Source organism: Corapipo altera, unplaced genomic scaffold, assembly GCF_003945725.1.
Source record: "Corapipo altera isolate COAL_440 unplaced genomic scaffold, ASM394572v1 55, whole genome shotgun sequence".
NCBI classification, from domain to species: domain Eukaryota; kingdom Metazoa; phylum Chordata; class Aves; order Passeriformes; family Pipridae; genus Corapipo; species Corapipo altera.
The window spans coordinates 1,400,618-1,423,484 of NW_020884882.1; the positions used below are offsets into that span (position 1 = coordinate 1,400,618).

A 22,867-nucleotide genomic window follows, 5' to 3' on the forward strand; every position below is an offset into this window, starting at 1 on the left:
TGATGGCCTGGAGATGAACTCTAGGCTGATAAGGATGGGAGGAACTCGATCAGGGATGGGGTTCATGGCTGGAAGGGCCTTTTGGGGAAGCTCTCTCCTCTGCCCGTTTGTCTGCAGGAGATATTTGCTGTGGTTGCTTTGCCATTTGTTCTGTTCATTGCTGTATCTATGAGAGGTTGTGCATGTGTTTGATCAGAAGAAATCAGTGCCTGTATGGGGCCTTTGCAGTTCTGCTGGGCAAATGTACCAACTAACACATTCACTGGCTTCTCCTTCCTCTGTCTGTGGGCAAATCATCTGCCAACAGATTGTGATTTTCCTCAAACCTACTCTTAGGTTTTAAATTATTCACTGTATTATCCTTTGGCCTCCAGCTCCTTTGCATATCAAATACTCCAAATCAGCTTTTTGTAAAGTTTGAAATTCAAGATATTTTGATTGGACACACAGCTCTCAAAGAATAGTTATCGTGGCTCTTTGTCGTACTGGGAGGGCGTTTCAAGTGGGGTCCTGCAGGGATCTGCCCTGGACCTGCTTTTATTCAATAGTTTCATTAATAAGTTAAGCAATGGAATGGGAAATATGCTTATAAAATTTGCAGGCGACACTGAGCTAGGAGGGGGTGGATGTGCTTTGGAAGGCATTATCAGAATTCAGAGTGATCCAGTAAAATTGAACGGTGAGCTGGGTATCAGCAAAATGAAATTCAGTGGAAACAAATGCAAAGCGATGCACTTACGAGGGAGAAATCAAATGTACAAATACAGAATAAAGAACATCTGTCTGGGTGGCAGTGTGGCAAGAGAGATCTTGAGAGTTATCGTGGATCACTCTGAGTCAACAAAGTGCTGTCATAGCAGAAGGGGACATTTATTCTGCAGTGTTCAGTAGCTTCTTGGACAAGACGGGGGAAGTGATGTCTTCCTCCTCATACAGCACTGGGTTTGGCTTCTGTTGGAGTACCTGACCTCACTCCTTGGCATGAGCCTTTGGAGATGTAGGGAAACTGCAGAGAATCCAGACAAGGACAACAGAAAGAATGAAATATTTAGAAAACAGTGCAAAATAGGGAAAGCTGGGAAAAGCTGAGTTTGCCCTTCCGTTCTTTATTTTTATACTCCAAAGGATGCAGCAGAATAATGATCTTTCAGTTCTTGGGAGCCTGTCATAAGAATTTTTCAGTGTCTGCTATAGGTGGGATAAGCGGGAAGAGGGAATTGAGATTCAGGGTGAATAAGAAGGGAACTTTTTCACCATGTGGTGAAAAATTGAACTGGAAGAAGGTACTGTGGGGATCTTGGGTTCACCTTCAGCAGAGGATTTAAAGAACAGATTAGACAATACTTCATGCAGAGGGTTCAGGTGTTTAGATGTCTCACTGCAACTAATGGTAGAAGAGGAATTCCTGAAGCCCCTGCCATCCTGTGTGTCTATGACTTGCTGAACACCTACTGCCTCTTCTGTTTTTAGGTGGAGTTAGACCTTAAATGGTTAATGCTTCTGTTTTTCAATAGAGAAATCATATTTAAGGAACAATTTTCCTGCTGTCCTAAATGTCACTGGTGACAAGTTGGTGGTTACTGTTGGTTTTCTCACGGGTACCTACAAGTATATTTGTGCTCAAGACCTGTTAATGAAACACAGTTTTTTTGTGTAATTGCCAGACTATTTTCCCCTCACTTTTTGCTCAGCTCTATCTATCCTGCAGGCTGAAAAAACTCCACAGTTATCCTTTTCATTATATTGTAATACTTTTTGGGGTGTCAAATTGGGATCAAGATGGATCTGGCAGGGGTTTTGGCACTTGTGGGTTTTTTTGGGTGGGTTTTGTTTTTTTCAAGACATATACTGCTGCAAAAAAATTGTAGAGATGAAGCAGAGAGAAGATAGGACACAGAAACAGGCACAGAGAGGTAGTGTCTGAATTGAAGAGAACAAAGTAATGTGGTGATAGAGCTGAATGTAGAAACATTATCCCGTTCCTCTTCCTCAAAGATCTTCCTTGGGATATAGTTCTAATATTCATTTGTCCCTTCCTTCCCTCCTATAATAATGTCACAGATGCTTTCTTATTACAGGGAAGACCAGATGGTAGAGGTGAATAATGTCTTGACAAATATTAAGAAAAGACTAGTCCAGCAGGCAAATTTTTCCCACCTTTCCTTTCTATAAACACCTGGGCATATACTTTAAATTAAAACAGAGTCATAAAACGACAGTGTGGGAGGCTTGATAACGTCTGGGAGCACGGTCAGTAATTATTCGGTCATTTGGAAAGAAACAGGTGCTCTCTGCAAGTTGTATCTTCAGGGGGAAAAAAAAAAAAGGCAACTTGTTTTTTTCCTTGATGGGTAAATATTGGCTCACGTGGGGTTTTTACAGCCTAGGTATGTCGGGGAACTCAGAGGGGGCACTGCACTTACACACGTGCACGTGTGTGCGCTGACACGCACTATTACAGTTAAAGGATTAAGCATCTTGAAGGAATAAGCCAATTATAAGAAGTTCCTGCACAGCAAAAATTAGACAACACAGTAATTAATAACCTTATTAAACAGCAATATTTGGGCACTGAACCAAAGCGTATGAATCAGAGTGAAGCATTCTTGGCTGAACACCCTGTGTGAAGTGTAGACACTTGTACAGAACACACTCTCTGTAGAACCCAATAAGCTTTGGGGCAGTATTATCCACTTAGCAAGTAGTTTTTCCTCTTGCCCTTTCATGTTTCTGTGACTCTCTCTTATTTTTGGGACCAGGAAGGCAGGAAAAGAAAAGGACCAAATCTGGGTTTTTTTCCCTAACATCCTCTCCTGCTGACAGCCAAACAAGCACTCTCCTAAGGCTTCTTTTAAGAAAAAAGTGTCCTCAAGCAGAAAACTAATTTTCTTTCCTCTTACTTCTCCTTTCCCAGTGCTTTTGTGAGAGGTGGCTTGCAATGAGGCTTATATTCATCAGTGGTTTGTGTAAGTGCCTTGCCCAGCCCTAGGTTAGCTGTGAGGAGGTGTGACTGCAGCCCAGGAAGGGTCTGTCCCAGGTACCCTGAGCCAGCAAGGAGCAGAGTGACCCTGGGCTGAGCTGCAGTGGCAGCTCCTGCTGCTGGCCACAGGCTGGCAGCGCGTGGCTTGCACTGGTGCCTGGTCTGTGAGTGTGAGAGAAGACCAGGACTGGGGCTGCCATCTGTTGTGTGCTCCAGTGTGGGAGGATGTGGGCCAAGGACAGCCTGTCTCCTGCCTTTCCAGGCAACTGCCATTTTCTTCCAAAGCCACACAGCTGGAGCAGTGGTGTAGCCTCAAAAACCAACACAGAAGTCTCTGCAACTGCTTGGGTCACCTGAAGCATGAAATGTGCCCTAACCCTAAGCAAGGGCTGCTGTGACTGGTGGCAAGACACAGGTGCCCACTGAGCAGGAGTGGGACAAAGTGGGATGCTTTCCTTCCTGGCCCCAACTGCAACAGCAGTGATTTGCCTCCTGATGTGCTGCTTGACACAGTAAACGTTTTTGAAGCTCTGCTGCTTTTTTAAAGCCTACTTTATCTCATCTTTAAGAAAAATCAAATATGCAAATTGTGAAATCAATTAACATTTTTGTAGTTTTCTTTGGAGAGGGAGTGATAAATGGAGTTGTGTTTTCAAAAATCACTTATGTCCCTCGCAAATGTTGCACAGGAGGCTGTAAAATATACAGGGGAAGGAAACAACCATTTTTTTCAATACTAAAGATTTTTTAATGGATATCCTGAATGTGCCTACGATAGTTGTAGGGTTGTTGGGTTGGAAGAGTCCCGTGGAGACCCCTCAGCAAAGACAGTGCCAGCAGAGATGATGGGGATCAGTGGGGTGTGCTGGGTATGTCACAGCCAAAGAGGGGACAGGGGATGGTGGGGCTGCCAGGCTCCTTCCATGCAGTTCCTGCAGGCACAGAGCTAATGAGTGCCACCACAAGTTCTTGAGCTCAAAGGTTTTCTCCTCACCCACGATGGTTCACTGCAGTAGACACCGAAGCAGTGCTCGGTTTAAGGGGGGACTGTGCACATGGCTCATAAAGGGAGCCTGGTGGCTTTCCTTGAGCGCCACCACAGCCATGCCAGTGGCTTCCCAGTCAGTGCTTCAGCTGTTTTCTTTATGCTTTATTTGTAAATGACATTTCACAAGAGCAGCAGGGCGCTCCCGGCTGCGTGGTTTGGGGAGTTAGCGCTCCGCCAGCCCCGTAACGCACCTGAGGCGTGCAGGAACGGCCCAGGAATGCAATGACTGTCATGTCCTATTGCTCACAGCTTCCATAGGGGACACACTTCAAAGAGAAATCTCCATGTTCATCATGGGCTAGCAGTTCCTTTACCCTCTTCATCCTTGCTGCGGTTGTCTTGCATAAAATTTTATGTGCGTTGGCCGTGAGAGAGAAACAAGAGGCAGAAAGTCAACTTAAACAGAATAATAATGGGATTTATGTATTTTATTTTTTTTTTTAATGTTTAGCTTTCAACCCAAATATGGCAAGTGAAATGAAACCTCCAAATTCTGGGATGTGGCCCACTCTGAAGACTTCTGGTCCTGGATGTGACCAGGGCTAGAGGGACACAGTAATGGGTCACCCAAGGGTTTTAACAGTGTTGTGATGTGGGTAAGGGATGTGCTGGTTAGAAAAAAGAGTTTTTACTACCACTGGCAAAAGCTCTTGTGTAGCCATACCACACCAAAAAAAGAAGCTACTTCTGCTATTATTTTTTTTAATCTAGAAATCTGGTGTCAGCTATGCCAAAATGCCCTCCTTGTTAGATAGTGTAATACGCATATTTAGTTATTTTAATAGTGGTACCTAAAGCTTGTACTACAAGGCTTAGCTGGCCTCTTTGGGAAACTGCTGGTCTGTAAGGCAGCACAATTAAAGGGAGTCGCAGTCTTTCTCATGAATGAAAAATCCAGTGGCTTTTCCTTAAAATAGTAGTACTTCTTGGGGTGGAGGCAGGGGGTGGAATAAGTTTAAAAATTTTTTTTTAAAACAAATCTGCTGACTAAATTTAAATTAATTGTAAATCCCAGCCCAACTGAGCGCTCAGTGTCTCTTTAGCATATGCCAACAGAGTAATATTGATGCCTCTGTCTTCCTCTGTAACTAATCCTCTCTGAAGGCTTGGCCATACGTGACATTTAAGCGGATATGAACAGTTGTTAATGTGATGGATACAGCTCAAGATGGGTGGTAATTTTCCCTTGCTGTGGTGTTGTAGGTGTTCCTGGGGAGAGCTGACACAGGCAGGTGTCACTGAAATCAAGGATCTTGTACGGAGCTGGAAGTTAAGGAAAAGTGTCAGCTCCATAAGTGCTCAGTGGGGTTTCTCGGACCTGTGGCTGAGTATGAGCTTATAATTGATTTTTTTTTTCAGTTCACTGGAGAAACTGGAGGAGGGGAAAAAATAAATCCAGTTTTGGTATTCCAGGGCATATTTTTTAAATTAATGTTTTGTGTAAAAATAAATATTTTTTTGGTGAAAATACTTCATAAGATTTATGGATAACTTTGGTACTCAGGTTAACCTGAATATACCTTTGATAGTAAATAAAACATTTGAAAAAGTAAAAGAAAGAAAAACCCCAACCCAGCCCCCTCTCAGCTCTGTCTGTGACCTGGTACCTTCACCCTGCAATCCCACTGAAGGCTTTGCTTTCCCTCCTTTGGCAGAACGGGGGGGTTGCAGATGTCTTCACCCATCTCATTCCCTGGATTTCCCCTCTCCAGCCAGGCTCGCAGGGGAACAGAGACAGCATTGCCTCTGCAGGAACATGGGAAATGGCTTAAGTTACAGTGGAAGACCGATAAGGCTTGGCATGTGCAATTAAATCTTGTTTTCATCCACAGCCTTGTATGTTATTAACTGGCATGAGTTTTGCCTGTGTGAGTAACACACGTCTGTCTGCCAGTCCCTCCCTCTGTCCTGTTTGTCCCCCCACCCCTCACAAGCTCTGCTCTGCCGCTCGGCTCAGGCATCTTTGTGCTTTGACATTTCTGCTCAGCTTTTGGGCTGTGCTGTGCAATTCAGAGCCTTCTGAGGCCCAGCTGAAAAACAGCTGGGTTTCTTTGCTCTTTGATCTCTGGGAGAGCCTCTCCACCGTTTGGGATGGTGTGGGAGTGTGTGTGTGGGATGCCTGGGGGATGTCTATTTGCAAGAAGAATGAAATCACTTGGTGAACCGGACCGAAGTGCAACCCCCCTGAGCTGGTCTGCTCCCTCCCACCATCGCTTTGCTGTGCTGCTGGCCTTACCTTCCACTCCTTGTGTTCCTTCCCTCCTTTCCCCTGTGTATGTTGAGAGAGCACTGTTGCTCTGGAAAAAGCACTGAAGGCAGTGCCAAGTGGTGCAGAGGCAATCGAGTGCTGCTTTTCCAGGTCAGACGGGAGATTTGACATTTGCGCGGTCAGCGGCTGGAGTCAGGAAATCTCATTAAAAGAAGGAGAGTTATCAAGTTCTGTGGATTTAGAAGAGGGTTTATTTGTTGTTGTTTTTGACGTGGAGTGATTGTTCTAAGCAGAAATCTCTGTGGTTGGATGTACGGGAGGGTGCTGTGCCTGTTGGAAGCCCTGGCAGCCTCCCTCGCCTTCAGGGGCTCAGGACAAAGGAGATGCCACGTGGCAGCTCCTGGCCCTTCCCGCTGCCCGGGGAGGCAGCTCTGCCTACAGTGAACCTGGCACTATCTGTGCCTGACTCAGGCTGGGCTTAGCTGAAGGTGCAAAGCAGCTGAGCCCTCGGGCACTGGCTGCTCGGCGCTTGGCTCCGGGCTGTGCCCAGGTCCCCCCTGTTGTGCCGCAGTGATAATCCATTGCCGCAGTAGGACAGACACCTCTGGCCCTGCCACGGCTCCGGGTTTGCTCTCTGCCACAGAGCCCTGCTGAAGCACTAAGCTGTTTTCTGTGCTCCACATCACTTCGACCTTGTTAATCACTCTGGGCTTAAGTAATTATCTACTGCAACTGTTTGTATAAGGAGAAAATAAACCTTACAGTTTTTGTTGTACCTTTCCCCCCTCTTCTCTCTGTGGTGCCTTGTGCATAAATTTTGGAGTCTTGAAGTTTATAACCTGCCCCAGCTGTAATTCTCAAAGCAGTGTGTCCCTGGTGCTGTGCCTGCACTCCGGTGCTGCAGAGGGAGAGCAATGAACTTAACTGAGGCACTGATTTCCTTCCTCTCCCTTCAGTCCCTTGCTTATCTACTCAGTGTCAGGGCTCTGACTCTTTCTCTCTCTCTCTTTCTCTCCCTTCCTCTTTCTCTCTTTCTCTCCATCTCTTGCAGTATGCAGTACTGGGCCAGGAGGCTGGAGCAGGAGATTGATGGAGTGATGAGGATATTTGGTGGAGTCCATCAGCTCAGAGGGGTAAGCTGTCTGTCTTTTACCTGTGCTGCCTTCCTTGTGGCAATGAATGTTCTCATCTGCAGAAATCACCTGTGTGAACACTTGCACTAAGTCACCCTCTCAGCTCACTCCATGTGCAGGGTCATGGCTGGCTGTGCTTCTGGTTCCTGGGCAATTTGATGCATTTATCAAGTGTGTGGGAGTGAGTGTGGTTTGTATCTGTCTGTCTCTGGGGCCGCATGTCACTGCTATCTGAGCATGTACCTGTGGGGTTTTTCCTATATGACACGCTAAATGCATCTTAAATCCATCTAACCCTTCCTCCAGGGACTGAAGGTAGTTTAATTTGTGTTTAAACTTCTGTTGACGAAGCAGGAAATGCTGAAAGGATAATTTGGCTAGCCACTGGAAGCCCTGTGTTTTTAAATACACATTGCAGGTAAAACTGTAATTCTTGTTTGGCTTCTGTTTCCAAGTGGCACAAAACAAAATCCTGTTACTGATGTTTGCATCTGCCTCCTGCTCCCTGAGTTAGCACCAGGGCACAGCAGGCTGCAGGAGCCAGACCTGCTCTTCTCCTGACAGCAGTGCTCTGGGCTGGATTAGGGCAGTTACAAAACTACTTCATTCAGGTTTGTTAGGTTTGTGGATCAAAGAGTCTTTAAGACCCTCCCTGTTTCTCTTCCAGTAAGACCCTGCTTCCCCTTCCCCACACTGTTGTGCTGACTAGATGTTTTGAAATGGAACAATTTGGAGTTATGGTGTTAATCTAAAGAAAACAGACTTCTCTAGGATGATAAATATGTTACTCTAGAAAAAAACCATGGGTGTATTTGTGTTTTCTCATGACAGTGGCATGTTCTTCTCAGATGCCAATAATTTATGGGACTCTTACTGTCTGCCCTGCACTGGTAGCTATATTGGCTTAAACAGAACTGTTCACGTTTTATAATGTTGGTTGTAACCCGTTGTCTAAACACAGAGGTTGCACTATTGTCTTTTAAATGCATTTTGAAATGAGTTTATTACCCGAAGGCTTGCAAAACTCTTCATGGTTCATCCATTCATTTGCATTCATATTTGAGCTCTAGAACAGTGTATCTGGGCTTTGCTTGCAATCATTTCAACCGAACTTCAACTGGATTGATACAAGCTTCATGTGCAGCATGAAAAGCACATACACCACTTGGGTTTTAACAGATATTTTTGATTGTAGCCATGCATCTGTGCAATGCAGTTTTGCATGTTGGCAGGGTCTTAGAATCAGAGCCAGGGATGCCAGTTTTCCAGGCAATACAATGGCACAGCAGCCAGCATTCTCTTCAGCAGAGAACAGTTATAAAAAACAAAAAGACTGCTACTACATTTTGTACGTGTCCTCTCTTACAATTTATTCTTATTAGCTTTGATTTTACTCCTTTGCATGTTAAATAGGTATATCATGTAATTTTTTTAATGCCATAATTAAATAGAAATTACACCTCCAATTTGCCAGCACTTGACTCCTATTGGCCAGTCAGTCAATTACAGGTAAGAGAGCTTCCCACTTTTTCTGTTTAATTCTTCTGGTAGAACATAATGCATCACTTCAATGGATTAATTCTGGATAAACTGACTACCGAGGGATTGAAGGGGCTTTTTGAAATCTGTTTTGGAATCTTATGAAGGGAGGAAGCTAATTATTGTATCTGGTGAATGCATAAACCTCCTGAAGCCAAGAAATGAGCTATTGAAAATTCCAATGTGCAGCTGTTAAAAGACGAGAAAGGACTGATAGAGGCTGACTGTGGATCTCTAGGGCGGAACTTGGGATGTGGAGTTCAGGTTTGATACATAATGACACTTAAGGACCACATCACTTGCTAATGCACACTGGCACAGCTTCACTGATGGCAAATAGCCTGGAGTGTTTCCTCCTGAAGAACTCAGAGCTGTTCTTGCAGAGAGTCCTTACCCACCAGTTGCACACAGGTTCTTCTGGGTTATGGTATGGGAGCTGTTTAAGGTCATAAAACAGTACTGTAAACTACTTGCAGACATGGATTAAAAAAAAGGAAATTAGAAGAGGTCCATATTCTGCTGCAATCACACTCAAAATTTAGAAGGTGGCAACTAATTCACAAGGTTCAGTCTTGGTGTGTGCTTCCCTTCTTGTAAAGGGCACTCCCTGGGCATGACTTGGATGTCACAGCTCTCCTTGCTCCATCATCGTGCTCCAGGATGGAGGGATTGGAATCCAGTACCACCCACACAGCTGTGGTGTGCCCTGACACGGAGTGAGCGGGCTCAGGGGGCAGGAAAAGCCCCTGCCCCAGGAGCTGTGGGAGCTGAAACACTGTATGGCTGGGAGCTCATCCCACCCACTGGGATTTTGCAGGAAGGATTATTATTAAACAAGATTAGACCCATGAGGGGTGGGAAGGATAAATTAAAATGAGGCAAGTAGAAGTTGCTGATGTTCTTTGGGGTTGCTGTGTTGGCCTGGGACATGTCTGCATGGGGGGACTTCTGGCTCACAGTGCATAGGGAATGATACTGGAAGTAAGGGAAAGTGTCACCAAAGACAGAATTGGTCCCTGTGAACTCGGTGGGGTCTGTCATGCAGGTGCTGGGTTCCACTGCCAGCTCCTACTGGTCTGTGAAGCCTGTAAGCACTGGAGGTGGTGCCATTCCAGAAATGGATCTTCCCTTTCCAGTTCAGGCCTGAATACCAAAGTGACAGACCAAATAATAATAAAAAATACCCTCCTCTGAGGTTTCTCAGGCTTACTGATGAATATTTGGGGGGGGGGTTGCTGTGAAAGGATGTGGACCTGTTCTTTGGTTATTGTCTGAAATCATAACTTGTGGCATATGAGGCATGAAATTTATTGTCCGAAATATGGTGTCCGGGAACACAACGCTGCTGAGCATTTTATCTTCCCAGAGTGCTACCCATCCAAAAATAATTTTTGTCTTAACTCTTCAGTTATCTCCTAGAATTGGCATACTAAATGTCCAATGCCCCTGCTTCCCTCCTCTCCTGCAGGGTGGACAGGCACCTTGTGTGCTTCCAAGATTATCCAAGCTTGCACCACTCAGTGCTTCTTTGCACAAGGGGACCATTTTTCTGGAGCAATTACAGAGGAGAGTGAGAAGCTCTGGGATGCAAAGGGGTGTTCTTAAAATAATTATTTCTAGAATAAGGAATATTACACAAAAATCCAGCTTCCTGACTTCTGTTTTTTTCTGTTAGTGACTTTTTTGTGGCTACAGTGGACTCTTCCATCACTTTGCAGGACAAAAGAAAAATGTTTTGCTTTGACATTTCTTGCTACACTGCACTAAATTTTTCCTTCCTCCAGCGTTTTGGCACAAGTAGAACTTGTTGACTTTAGTAGAAAATGAATGAATTTATTGTGTTTCCAGCCTAGATGCTGCAAAACCTGTTCCAGGGTAGACTCTGGCTCAGGAGATTTCCCATGCTGGTGCAGCCCTGTCCCAGCCTACCCGTGTCCTGCTGTGCTGGCACTCGGGACAGACCGATGACAGCAGAGCTGTCTGTGCTGCTGGGTTTTTGTGCCTCACTGAGCAGCTCCCCTGGATGTTGTGTTAAAACTCTTTTTTTGGATAGCTGGGCTGAGGCTCCAAGTCTGCCCTGGCTTGTTACCTAAATTATGTTTGATCCTGTGTCCCCTGAGATGAGCAGTGAGCTGGTCAGAACATCCCGTCCTCCCCCTCTAGTACCTGTTATCCGTGGTGCCTGTAATGGGCTTGTTTCCTTGCTAACAGTTACTGAGCAAGCCAAAGCCTTCAGAATGAAAAGGCTCCTTTTCTACTCTCTCTTTCTTTCTCTCTTCCCCCTGCTTGTCTTTTCCTGAGGACTGCTCCCATAGCAGGGCTGAGCACTCACCCAGGGGCCTTGTGCCCTTCCACAGACAGACCTCAGCAGGGACAGGGTGGGCAGCAGAGCTGGACCTGAGCTGTGCTGCCATCCTCCTGCTGGTTTGGATGAACAGACCTTCAGTCTGTCAAGCTGGTTTTGTACCCTCCTTCCTTTCTTCTGAGCTGTTAAGGGAAGTCAAGAAATAGTGTCCGAGTCTGCCTTGCCAGGGTATGACTGGAAGATACGGATTCTGCTGGCCTTGGTGATGAGGAACCACCTGGTCTATAAAGGGTGAGATGGCCCCAAACATGAGCCCAGGGTGGGACACAGGGAGCAGTTTTCTGGCTGAGCTGGGCAGGCAGTGACCCTCTGCCTGAGCTGTGCTTGGTCCTCAATATGTGTGGCTGCACAGAAAGGAGGATGAGCCCAGGGAAAAGGGAGACTTGTGCTGTGCCCGTTGGGATGCAGCCTGCTGCCCAAGGGGTTTGCTGATTGTGGCACAGCAGAAATGGTTTGGCTTGGTCCTAGTAATCAATATCTGATTTTACTTCAGTGGAATTTTATGTCTGTCTATTATTCTTGCTTGTTATCTTGTGCCGTTTTCTCAGCTTTGTTTTGCCAGTTTGGCATCTCTGCCTGGCAGAAGTGCTGCTGTTCATTCATCTGGGCTTTTGTAAAAGGGAAGGACAGATCCTGCAGGCCAGGGCTTGGGGCAGGGTGACCAGGATCTGTGCAGGTGTCTTTGTCTGCCTCAGCCTGCCCGTCCCTTCTGTTCAGTGCTGCTTCTCTGATACATCACCTCTTGTATTCAAAGCATGGCCATCCTTTAGTTGAGGCAGCCGCAGGTGAGGAACTGTGATTGAGCCGTGCACAAGCAAGAGCTTGAATTAAAAAACTAGTATACTAGCAGAGTTTTGCCTTGGATCTGAAGAGCTCAAGTGGCATCTGCCTTGTATACTGCTGCAGTCACTAGCACTCCTCCTGTGACGGGGTCTCTGCAGTACCGAGTGTTTCACGTGGCTCTCTGAGTGCATCCCTTACAAAACTGCTGGTACAGATCTAGAGTTTCTTTAATGCCAGCACTAGGAGGTGAGACATGCTCTTATCAAAGGAGCTGTCAAGGTTTTCTGTTCAACTTTTTTGATCTTGAGTAACTACTGGAATAATAATAAGATAGCCTAAGTCTTCCAAGTAGCTGTGGTATTACATGATGTTTAATTTGCTCTTTTGTTTTCTTTGGGTATAGGAATATTCACCTGGTCATTCAGTAGGGTTGGAAGATTTGAAAAGTGTTTATGGGATTTTAAATGAAGGATGCTAGGGAATTGGAGACCCCCTGCACAATGCTCTGGACACAGTGTCTGAGAAGCCTTTCTGTTTCCGAAGGGATCTGTCACATGGACTGGGCATCTACACAGAGGCAATCCTGTGGTCCTTAGACATGGCAGAGTTGGGCGTAAGATGCTAATCTTCTGGTATTCAATCCAGTAGCATAACCCCCAGTTTGGACTTCAAAACACCATAGCAGAGTGCATTTGGCTTTTCCTTCTGAGGAGTCAGCCCCAGCTTCTGGAATGGGAGACAAGTGATGCCCAGTGACTGCACTGTGCTCAACAGAGATGAGAAAAGAAGTCTGAACCCAAAGCTTGGGCAACACACAAAGCCAGCTGCTTGTGCTGCAGCAGCACTGAATGCCTGCCTTCTTCCAGATGCTGAAAGGGAGAAAGGACCTAACTGAGTTTTCCAACAGCCAGTGCCCATCTGGGGACTGACCAAGAGCGTGGGCTCTGTACCCCAGTGACATGATGCCTGTCTCCAGGCTCTTGGTTCCCAAGCTCATGCATAATCTGTCTGATCCTTGCTGTTGCTCTCCTCTCTTCCCTCCCCCTCTCCTACCAGCGTGCACACAGCCTGCTTCCGCACACCATCGCTGTGCCCTCCCCTGCTCCTCATGTTTGATAAGAGGAAGTGTGCGATGCCAGATAAACACATTCCTGTTCCAAACTGCTTGGGTTTATTTTAATCTGCCTGGGCCGTTCAGCAGCCTCAGCACTCTGTTCAGCACTGAGTGCAAAGCCAACACTGTATTATCAAGGAGCAGCATTTAAATGTCCTTAGCTTTGCAGCGGCTTGGTTGGGAAAGACGGATCCTCTGCCACCCCTCGCTTGGGCCAGTGCCTGCCATCATTAGCCCCCTTACACCCATCATCTCACTTCTCACTCTTCCTCTCTACTAGAACCATATTGCATCCGTACTGCGAGATGTCAGGGAAACATATGCTCCAGCTTTTAGTACATTTGCATAATTAGAGTAATGTGTATGAATAATTTATAGCTGTATGTGGCTGCTCAGTGTGTGACGTTAGCACCCCTCACTAAATCCTTTCCAGTGGGTGGTGCAGATCCTGCACCAGAACCATTGTGCCCATGCAGTGTGCAGCCTGTTGGCAGATGCAGGGGCCCTGCTTTGGGAGACCAGGGTGTGCATATATCTGTGTGTCTGTGTGTGTGTGTATATATATATATATATTTAGTGGAGAAAGATGGGCTTTTACAGTTCTAGGGTAAGAGCAGGTTAGAAGTCTTAGAGGCTAAAATGCCTCAAACTCTTAGACTCAAAACTCGCTCCGTTTATGCAGAAGCTGTGAATGAAAATGTTCTGCAACATTTGAAAGCTGAGGCAGGGATTTTTCCAGCAGGACTCAGGTGTGACTAGTTTGTGTGCCAGGATTATGGGGTTTTTTTAAATTACTTTTTCAGATCATAAAATTTAGCAGCTTGTGGGGGAGAAGGATAAAAGTGCCTGCACTGTGTCACAGAGCCTGATCTCAATCAGTCAGTCAATAAATAGTAGCAAAGAATTGCCTGGGCACTGTCTCACTGTTCACCAGCTCTTTAGTGTGTGAGTTCTCATGCTGGAAAGCCCAGAGTCCCAGGTAAGTTTTCTAAAGGAGTGATCTGAGTGGATGAATTCCGGTATTTATGTTCCAGTTAATTTTAGCTTAAACTGTATTTGGCCCTTTCCAAATGTTTGAGAGCCTTGTCTGGAAAGCACTGTGTAAACTGGAGCGAAGGGCAGGCGTGCCCACTGAACGAGCTCATTAGTGTTATCCACTGGGAAACTGAGGCAGGTGGTTGAGCTGAGCAAGTCTGCAGAACCAACATGATGGAGAACAGTCCAGGCTGCACCGCAAGGGTACAGCCAGTGGCTCCTTAGAGGGGGTGTGTTTAGAAGGGAAACAGGTAGAGTAATAGTCCTTAAAGCCCTTGCTTTGAACCTTTTCACTTTACAGAATTACTTTGTAAAGATAATACACTTTTAGCCAGTTGGTGAGTTTTCAAAATCCAAGGGGACTGCTGTTGAGTTTTATGGAGTCATTTCTGATTTATGCTGCCGTCAGTGACAAGTTAAATGAGCCCAGCATTCAACAGCCTGATGTTCAGGTGTGTGCAGCTCCTGAGTGTGCTGCTCTGCACTTCCTATCCAAAAATGTAGCCGTTGTACCAAGCCAGTCAACAACCACGTTTGTAAAATCCTCATGAATATTCAGTGAAACTCTTAGAATTGATGCTGCTGCCATTACTCATGAATCCATGGGAACCATGGGACCCTAGCTGGTGTTTCTGGAAGCCTCCCTCACCCAGGTTGTCCTGCTCTAACTGAAGGAGCCTGTGTGGTCCCTTGCAGCTTAAGTTGTTACCTTCAGGCTGCATTTAAAAACAAAGCAAGGCAAAATCCAAACCAACCCTGCCAGAATGCAGGATGAATAATTAGGTGGAGATCATTAAAGTTTGCCTTCTTAAAAACATACATAGATTATTCTTTAATGGAAAGTTAATTGTTTTATTATTCTCTCCAGATGGTTCTTTTCCTTTACATCCACAGGGGAATTGATATAGCCTGGAATTCAGCCTCCTGTGAGCAGAGCTGATAACCAAAAATGCAACTCTGTCACTGATCAAGATACAAAACACAGAAAATGTGTATCTGTATTCCATCATAATTTCAGCTTTTTCCCTTTCTAACATTTTAAGTATTATTTATATGCTCTAAGTTCCTCTTTGGCTTGAAGTGCTGCAGGCTGGGGAGTTTGCATTTCTCTTCTTTGTAGGTTTGTCAGGCAAACACTAGGTATTGTACACTACTGGATCCTGGTTTTCTTGTGGATCCATTACTTCTAGACTATGGAGGATCCTGCAACTGTAAGCACTGAAATACGCAGTTCTACTGAAAGGTTTAAGGAAGGAAACTGTCATTAGATACTTGGGGTTATCATACAGAGGAAGCAATAAGATGTGTCATGTACCCTTTGTTCTGTATGTAGAAATGTAGGAGGGCTTTGGAAGTTGGGAGACAATGGAGGAGGTGACTTCTCAAGGGCACAGTTGTGGCTGTTATGTTCTAGTGTGGCTCCAGCCTGGGAAATTGCAGTGGGGAGCTTGCATGTCAAGTGAGCGTATTTATCGTTCCTCATTACAGCAGGTCACCTTTGACATCTGAAGTGAATAACTTGAATGGGCCCCTTATTTCAAACACCCAGCCATGCTGATCTGTTGCAATGATTCTGTTGGTTTTATAGGTACTTATTCCCTTTTAATTATTTAGAGTTAAGATACTATTGTAAGGGAGGGGGAGAGAGTGGAGTCTGATTTCAGATCAGCCTCGCCTTTCTCATAAACAGATCAACTGGAATTCAGTACTGGAGAACTTTGCCTGAAGACTGAGGACCTGTGCTCTGGTTAAAGCTGTAGTTTGCTGTTACTTTATTGACAGAGATGGCTCTGCTTTTGGGAGGAACTGCCTCTTGGGAGACTCCAAATCTTGGTAACCATCGAGGATCTGTCCCTTTCCAACACTTGTATCCTTTGCATCTTTCTTTGACAATGCTGCATACCATGAGCTTGAAAAACTCCACATTCTTTTGTGTCTTAGGGATGATCCAGCCTCTCTCATCGTTTGAGATGTCATGTCCAGAGCAGTGAGGAATGAAGGGAGAAATGAAGGTGAACAGGCTAAGGAGGCAGTATAGCAGGAAGGTGATGCCAATGGTTATGGATTCTCCTCTCCTCTTGCTCTCGGGCTGATCAAAGCCAACTGACATATGTGGAGCATCTCCTCTTTGTTTTGATATATTTTGGAGGATTTCTCTGTTTCATTTTTTTGGGATTTACATTTGTGCCTGGTCCTTGTGATGCAGTTATTCACTGGGCTTCAGATTTTATTGACTTTTCTCCCTTTTCTAAGTGACCTTTCACACCTCTAAGCTTCCAAGACAGATTTAGTATGTATTTGTTCAGCACCTACCATAACCAATAGTGTCATGCTTTTTGGACACTGACTATAGTATAAATATTAAATAGTGAGTAAGAGCACTGAGAAAAAACCGGCCTGAATGAAACATGAGATCTACTGATGCGAAGAGATGCTGTGAATGAGAGGCATGGCTCTTCCTATCAGGGCAGTCCCCTAAATGCCTGGGTGATGTGGCTTGGACTGGTGGCAGGATCTAGATGTCTGTGTGTGTCAGGAGCCTCTCTAGGGATTGTTTAAGCAGTGGCACTAGTTATCATCTGTTGGATGCCCAAGTGAAGCCTTTGCTTGTAGCCAGGAGGCAGGGAGCAGATTTTCAGTTCCCTGCTGTGACTGTAAGGCCAGGTAAATAGAGGAGGAGGAGACAGCAGGGGGTTTATGTGACTTGAGGAGCAAAGAAGATTGTAATGGTAAATGTTAGATTACTTTTAAAAACAAGTAGGTCATTGAAGATACCATGGTTGATGAAAAGAAGAAGAAAGCCAGGCGCATTTACTCCTCGTTCTTCTCAGATTCGTTACACTATAAAGCTCACTTCACTGCTCAGCATGCTGTCATTTTTAATTTTGGAAGTTCTTTGTTTCTGTTTTTGTCAGTGGTCCACCAAAGATGACACTAGACTGAGATTAGGGACCCGAGATCTTCAAAGGAGCCTTGGTTCCCAGTTCCCTTGGGCACTGTGAGTAGGCTGGGCCTTACTATAGTGCTTGCTGGGAACATCAACTGTTGTTCCGTTTCCTGCTCCTGCAGGATTTGCCTGTGACTCCACAGTACTCAAATTGTTTAAAATTCAGCTTATTTTTTTGTCTTCTGCCCCTTTTGCAGAGTGCTGGAATGCAAGAAAAACATCCATTCCATCCCTGCCTTTTGTAGAGGGGAAAGGATGGCTACCTAACATCCAGTGATAATAATTTGCCATGAGGTATACACATGGAATATTCATACTGTATATGTCCAATTCAGAGTATAAATGAGAGCTCCAATGTGTTCTTAAACTCTCAGTAACTTGCTGTTCACTGAAAAAGAAATCCTGGCATGATAATACCATGCTTACCTCTAGTGCATTTCATGGCTGATTATTAAAATTACTTGCAAACAAGTTTGCTCTCACATCTCAACACTGGAGAGAGGGAAAACATTACAGATTGTCTCTGACAGTAGGTAAATTGAGGCTTGGGTGAGGGAAGTCCTAATTCTGCACACTGAGTCTGAAGGAGGGCTGGGGAGGGAACCTGTGAATCCCAACTTCAGGGCTTATCTTCCAAATGTCTTCCTTAATAACAACGGTTCTGTTTGTCACTTCTGGCTCATTACTACATCTGTTAGCACTGAGCAGTGAATCCTAGGAAATGCAAGTGAGAGAGAAACTTTCAGCTTCAAATTTTCCCTCAGGAAACTTATTTCTGGCAAGTTTCGCAAGTGGCAGCTTCTTGTTTATATTCATAGGGTCTGTAACACATGGCGTGTCCTCCTCAGCTCTGCCCTCAGCTCCCTCCCATGACCAAAGGGATAAGCCATCGTTCTCTCCATGCCTCTGCTATTGGTGTGACTTTGGAGGGCTGTGCTCCTGATGCAGAGCCCGAGCAGCAGTTGACTGCCAGCTTTCCCTCCTCCTTAGATGTGTGCTAGCTCTCGAACGACATTTTGAGGTGCCTGAAGCATTCTGTGGAAGAAAATTAATTGGTTTTGACAAACCACAGCAGTCCCTTGGGTGCCTGGGAGTGCAACATTTATTGAAACCAGGCAGGAAATCAAAACGCCCTGGTGTTCACTCACCTCCAGTGCAGCCGTATCAAAAAAAAAATAAAAATAAAAAAAATCCTTAACCTTCCTCTGAATTTTTTACTCTGACATTTGGATCGTCCACTGACTTTCTAATAAAACCTCCTTTTTCTTTTAGAATAGAGTTTAGTGGTCATGAAAGATGCCAGAATGACAGCCCAGGGATTAGATGGTCTCTGTTTACCCACAGAGCAAATGCAGCATCAGGGCAAACGTACTTGCCATTGTACTTCCACCTTGACCTGCGGCATCCCAAAGGAGGGTAGGGAATTGCAGTTTTTTAGCACTTCTAGACTTGACCTCTCTGCTCACACAACTCAATAAGGAATCAGGCTTCTCCTGCTATTGCAATGCAGTATTAAGGAAAGGTTTTTCATCACAGCTTCAGGCATAACAACTTCAATGCAAACGTCAAACTGAAAGCACTCTGCTAGCAGAAACCATCTCCCAGCCCTGCTCTTCCAGGAGTCTGGCCTGTCTTCCTAACATATTGGTTACAGTCTGATTCATTTCTAAAACATATGCTGATATCCAGTGCAAGTTACAACCATTCTTGTTGGCAGAAGAAGATCCCTGTACATGTGTCAGGTGTGTTACAGGGCACAGCCCCAGCGCTGGCTTTGCCCTTCAGTCGGTCACTGGCTTGAGGTCGCTGCTCTGCTCTGTGCAGAGCTGCTCATGGGAGTCATTAAGTTGCCATCAAGTTTGAATTAGTGTTGGTTCACCTTTAAAAAACACCCAGCAGTGTTCTTCACACAGCTCTGAAGGCAAGACTGGGAAATGAGGGGAGCAGTTTTTAAACAAAAGCAAGTTACTGCCCAGGTGCAGTCACAGAACAGGGCTGGGGTTAGTTTTATGTGGAGTGTCCACTTGCCACCCTCTAAAGTGACATGTGATTTCTGGACCGTGCTTGCTTGATGGGGCTGTGGAGTCTTTTTACAGGTCCTTTGCTGCCTGTGGCCATCTCCAGGAAGGGTGTCAGTAGGGGGAAGTCATATACTTTTACCCTGTAGGATCAGGGTTATGGCAGATCTTGGCCTCATGGACTGGAAAGAGTACTGGAGCCATTGGAAAGGATTCACAAACGAATGATGTAATGGAGTTATTCAGCCTCTCCAGGGCCTTAATGCAACACATTTCTGGGGTTTAGCAGGTCCTTTTTATGTTGTCCATCACCTCAAGATTTACATGGGTATGGTAGGGATGAACGCTCTGAATTCAGCACAAAAGTACATGAGGGAAGCTGTGGGTTAAGCAGAAGGTCCTGAGCTCCTTGTGTGTCCTCCATAGCTGCAAGTGCCAGACGGAGGTGGGACACCAGCTTTGCCCCAAGGGTGAAGGTGTGGTTAGAAACTCTGCAGGTGGACTGCTTTTCTGGGGTGACAGGGACGGGGGAGCAGTGAGGACAGAGGAAGCATTTGTTTCTGAAGGCTTGCTGTGGTTTGGCTCAGTTACCATTTGCAGAGATGGATCAAGGGTGTGTGGAGTCTGTAAAAGGGACAGATGGGGAGGCCAGCCCTAGGAGGTCCTTGAGACAGAGCAGGTGATGTGACTGCGGCAGGGAGCGGAGGAGCGCGAGTGGCTGCTCGCTCTGCGTCACGGGGACACGAGAGAACTCCTTCAGCAATTAATTAGCACAGCTGAGGAGCTGAGCTCAGAGCTAAAGGTGATCTGCAGTTGTACCCACAGACGTGCACAAGGGCTTCATTTTTCTGGCTTGGGACCTAGCTGGGGGCTTGTCCTGGTGGATGTTCATGAATAGCTTGTGGAAACATTGTCTAAAAGAGAGGGTCATCAGCGACCCTAAATGCAGCTTTGGCAGGTGTGGATACTGTAGGAGAATTACTGCATAGGCTCCCTCTTTACTTTTTTTCTCCTCTAATGATTCTGCTTTCTGGCATAACAATTACCTGTTTTGGATATCAATGTCTACAGGAAACTGTCTCAAGCTAAAATGGTAAATTAACTGCTTTGAAGCTTATGTCCCAGATGTCAGTAGTGATAGATACTGTTGAGTGGTTTCTAGCTAGAAAAGATTTTGAGCAGTGTCATTTTTCATGGGAAAACTTCCCATATGCTTCTCCAAGAGGCTTTTCTGGGCAATTAAGTGACATGCTGTATGCAGAGATAACATGAATTCAGAGAGCTTTTGCACTTTATCTTCTATGACACACCACACGTGTGATGGCAGTGGTCACCATGGGTTTGGCCCTTGGTCTCAGTTATTTGTGCAGGAGCAGGGCTTGCCATCCCAGCTGCCACCCATAACCAACAGGACTCCTGCAGTCTTTATTGTATGAACAGTCATATGAGCATGGCACACCTTGAAGTTGGGATATGGGAAGATCTGTGGCAGAGGAAATCCCATCCTACGGACAGGGGAGCCCACTGAATGGCCTTGCAGGGCACCAAGAGCCTTCAGGTCATGAGCTGTTGGGATGTCTGGTAACAGAGACAATGCTCTGGACAACATTTAGGTGTCACAGGAGTGAAGATTTTGATGCAACTGAATGGCAACTTCATTTTGTCTCTTATTAAATAGACTAATAAAATTCTTCTCACAAGCAGCACCTGACTGTGTCGAAGTGTGCTGCTGCTCACATCTAGGGCCACAGGACAGAGAAGTCTGGGGGAAAACTCAGCAAACCCCATCATTTTTTCGATACTTGCAGGGTGTCTCATGGCCCTTGGCAAAGGAAGGGTACAGTATGGATAGTTAGGGGGCTTTCAGAGTCCCCCACAGAGATAACTTCCTCTGGTAGCACTGGCACCTTCAGTCAGTTTGGGAACCCGTGTGTGCTGCCCAGGTCTCTGTGTGGCTCCATGCCCCAAGCCATCTGCAGCTGTGCTTCCCAGGAGTCAAGTCCTCTGAGATTTTCTTTGCTTGACTCCTCTGTGCCAGCAGTCCTGAGGTTCCTGCTGCTTTGCATTACAGCCATGTGTCAAGAAATCCTGGCTTCTGGGGTCAAGTGCTAAGCATTTGCTTCTTTATCAGATATTTACTTAGGAGGATTTCATTATGCTGAATCTACTGGCTTTGAATAAATTCACATGCAGTAAATTTATTCTCGTTCTTTTGGAAGGGACTTGTGTGTGAGAGAAAACTTTGAAGAAGACCATTTATACCAAAAGCAATTACTTTCAAGGTAATTTTGTATGTATTTTACTGCAGATACTGTATTTCTATTTGACTGTGAGCTTTCTCCTAAGTGCCAGTGCTGTGCTGGAAGTGGAGGAAGTCAGATACTTGAATTTGTGGTGCCCCAACATTTTCACAGTTAACACTGAATGTATTTGTCTGTGCACTCATCTGAACAAGCTCCACCTGTCTGAATAAAGCTACAGGTTGATGGGATCAGAATCCACTTGTGGTTGCGCCAGGTGAAGCGTGGATGTGTTTTGGTTTGCTTTTTGGGGGGGTTGGTTGGTTGGTTTTGTTTGGGGTTTTTTGCAACACCAGTGTGTCAGCTTCTGATTGTTGGATTTCTTCAGCCAAGTGGTAGAGCTGGTCTTTCATGTCACTGGTTTCTTTTACTGTGCTTCAGAGGAAGGGAGCCCAGCAGGTAAGTCATTCAGCACCTCTGTGATGAGCAGAATGAAAATACTTGGTGTGATAGAAAAGGCAATTCTTTGGGGCTGGAGGGTTGGTTCACCAAAACTGTTGGTGATATCAGTAGATATCAGTGGTGATAATAGCTGTCCAGCCTACATTTAAATGGGCTCTTAGCATTTCCAGAGGGCAAACATGCACGAATCCTTTTGAAAATGGACAAGGGCAAACTGGGGAGACGTACACTGAAGACAAGCCTGTTATTATTAAAATCCAGGGGAGTAGATTTGTTTTTTCTCCAATAGATGTTTCTCATTAACAAGATCTGTTTTATTTAGAAGTGGTTCATTGATGACTTTGAAAAAGGAAAACCAAAACAAAACAAAAACCTTACAGACTGGTAGGTCCCTGTTAAATTACTAATTCTGTATTCCATGCTGGATTATTGTTTTATGGGAGCAAGTAATAGTTATAGGGCACGTCTACATATTTCACCAGAAAGCAAAATTTGTTTTTCAAGGGAAATTATTATACAGAAAAGAAATTCAATGAATAATAAACCATTGCTGTTACAGTATGTAATACTGGTGCTCAATCCTCAATCTGAAATGAAGGAAAAACATCTGAGCAGCCCTCGAGATCCCAGTTTAAACTGTGGCCAGCTTTAACCCTTCCAATAGACTGATGAGAAAAATCACACAGTCACTCTCCTATTATTGCTGTAATGAAGTATCCAGAAACATTTATCTGAACATTTCTCTGGCATGAGAATATTGTGGAGCTCTGGGCTGTTCGTTATCCAAGTAAGCCACTTGCATCTGGAGGAATCACACATCCCCCTTGATTTTTGACCTTTTTTCCTTGCATGGCATTTGGTTTAGGATTTAATGACAAATAAAGAATTTATTTCTGGATCAGTAGGTCTGTGAAGTTTCAGTTAGCCCAGTTAGGGCATGAACTTGAGGTGGTTTACTGGCAAAAGGAAGAAAAGACTTTTGTGACTCAGGTGG

The 22,867-nt window shown here is 45.2% G+C and overlaps 1 protein-coding gene across 2 annotated transcripts in view; it reads left to right on the plus strand.

Annotated features, from left to right (window-relative positions):
• The first annotated feature begins 7,288 nt into the window (after positions 1–7,288).
• CACNA2D2 (calcium voltage-gated channel auxiliary subunit alpha2delta 2) overlaps positions 7,289–22,867 on the plus strand; it is a 191,705-nt gene continuing 176,126 nt past the window's right edge. For both annotated transcript variants that reach the window (XM_027640064.1, XM_027640065.1), the window contains exon 1: positions 7,289–7,370. In XM_027640064.1, coding sequence (XP_027495865.1) covers positions 7,290–7,370 — 81 coding nt within the window. In that variant the 5' untranslated portion in view covers position 7,289. The remainder of the gene's footprint in view (positions 7,371–22,867) is intronic.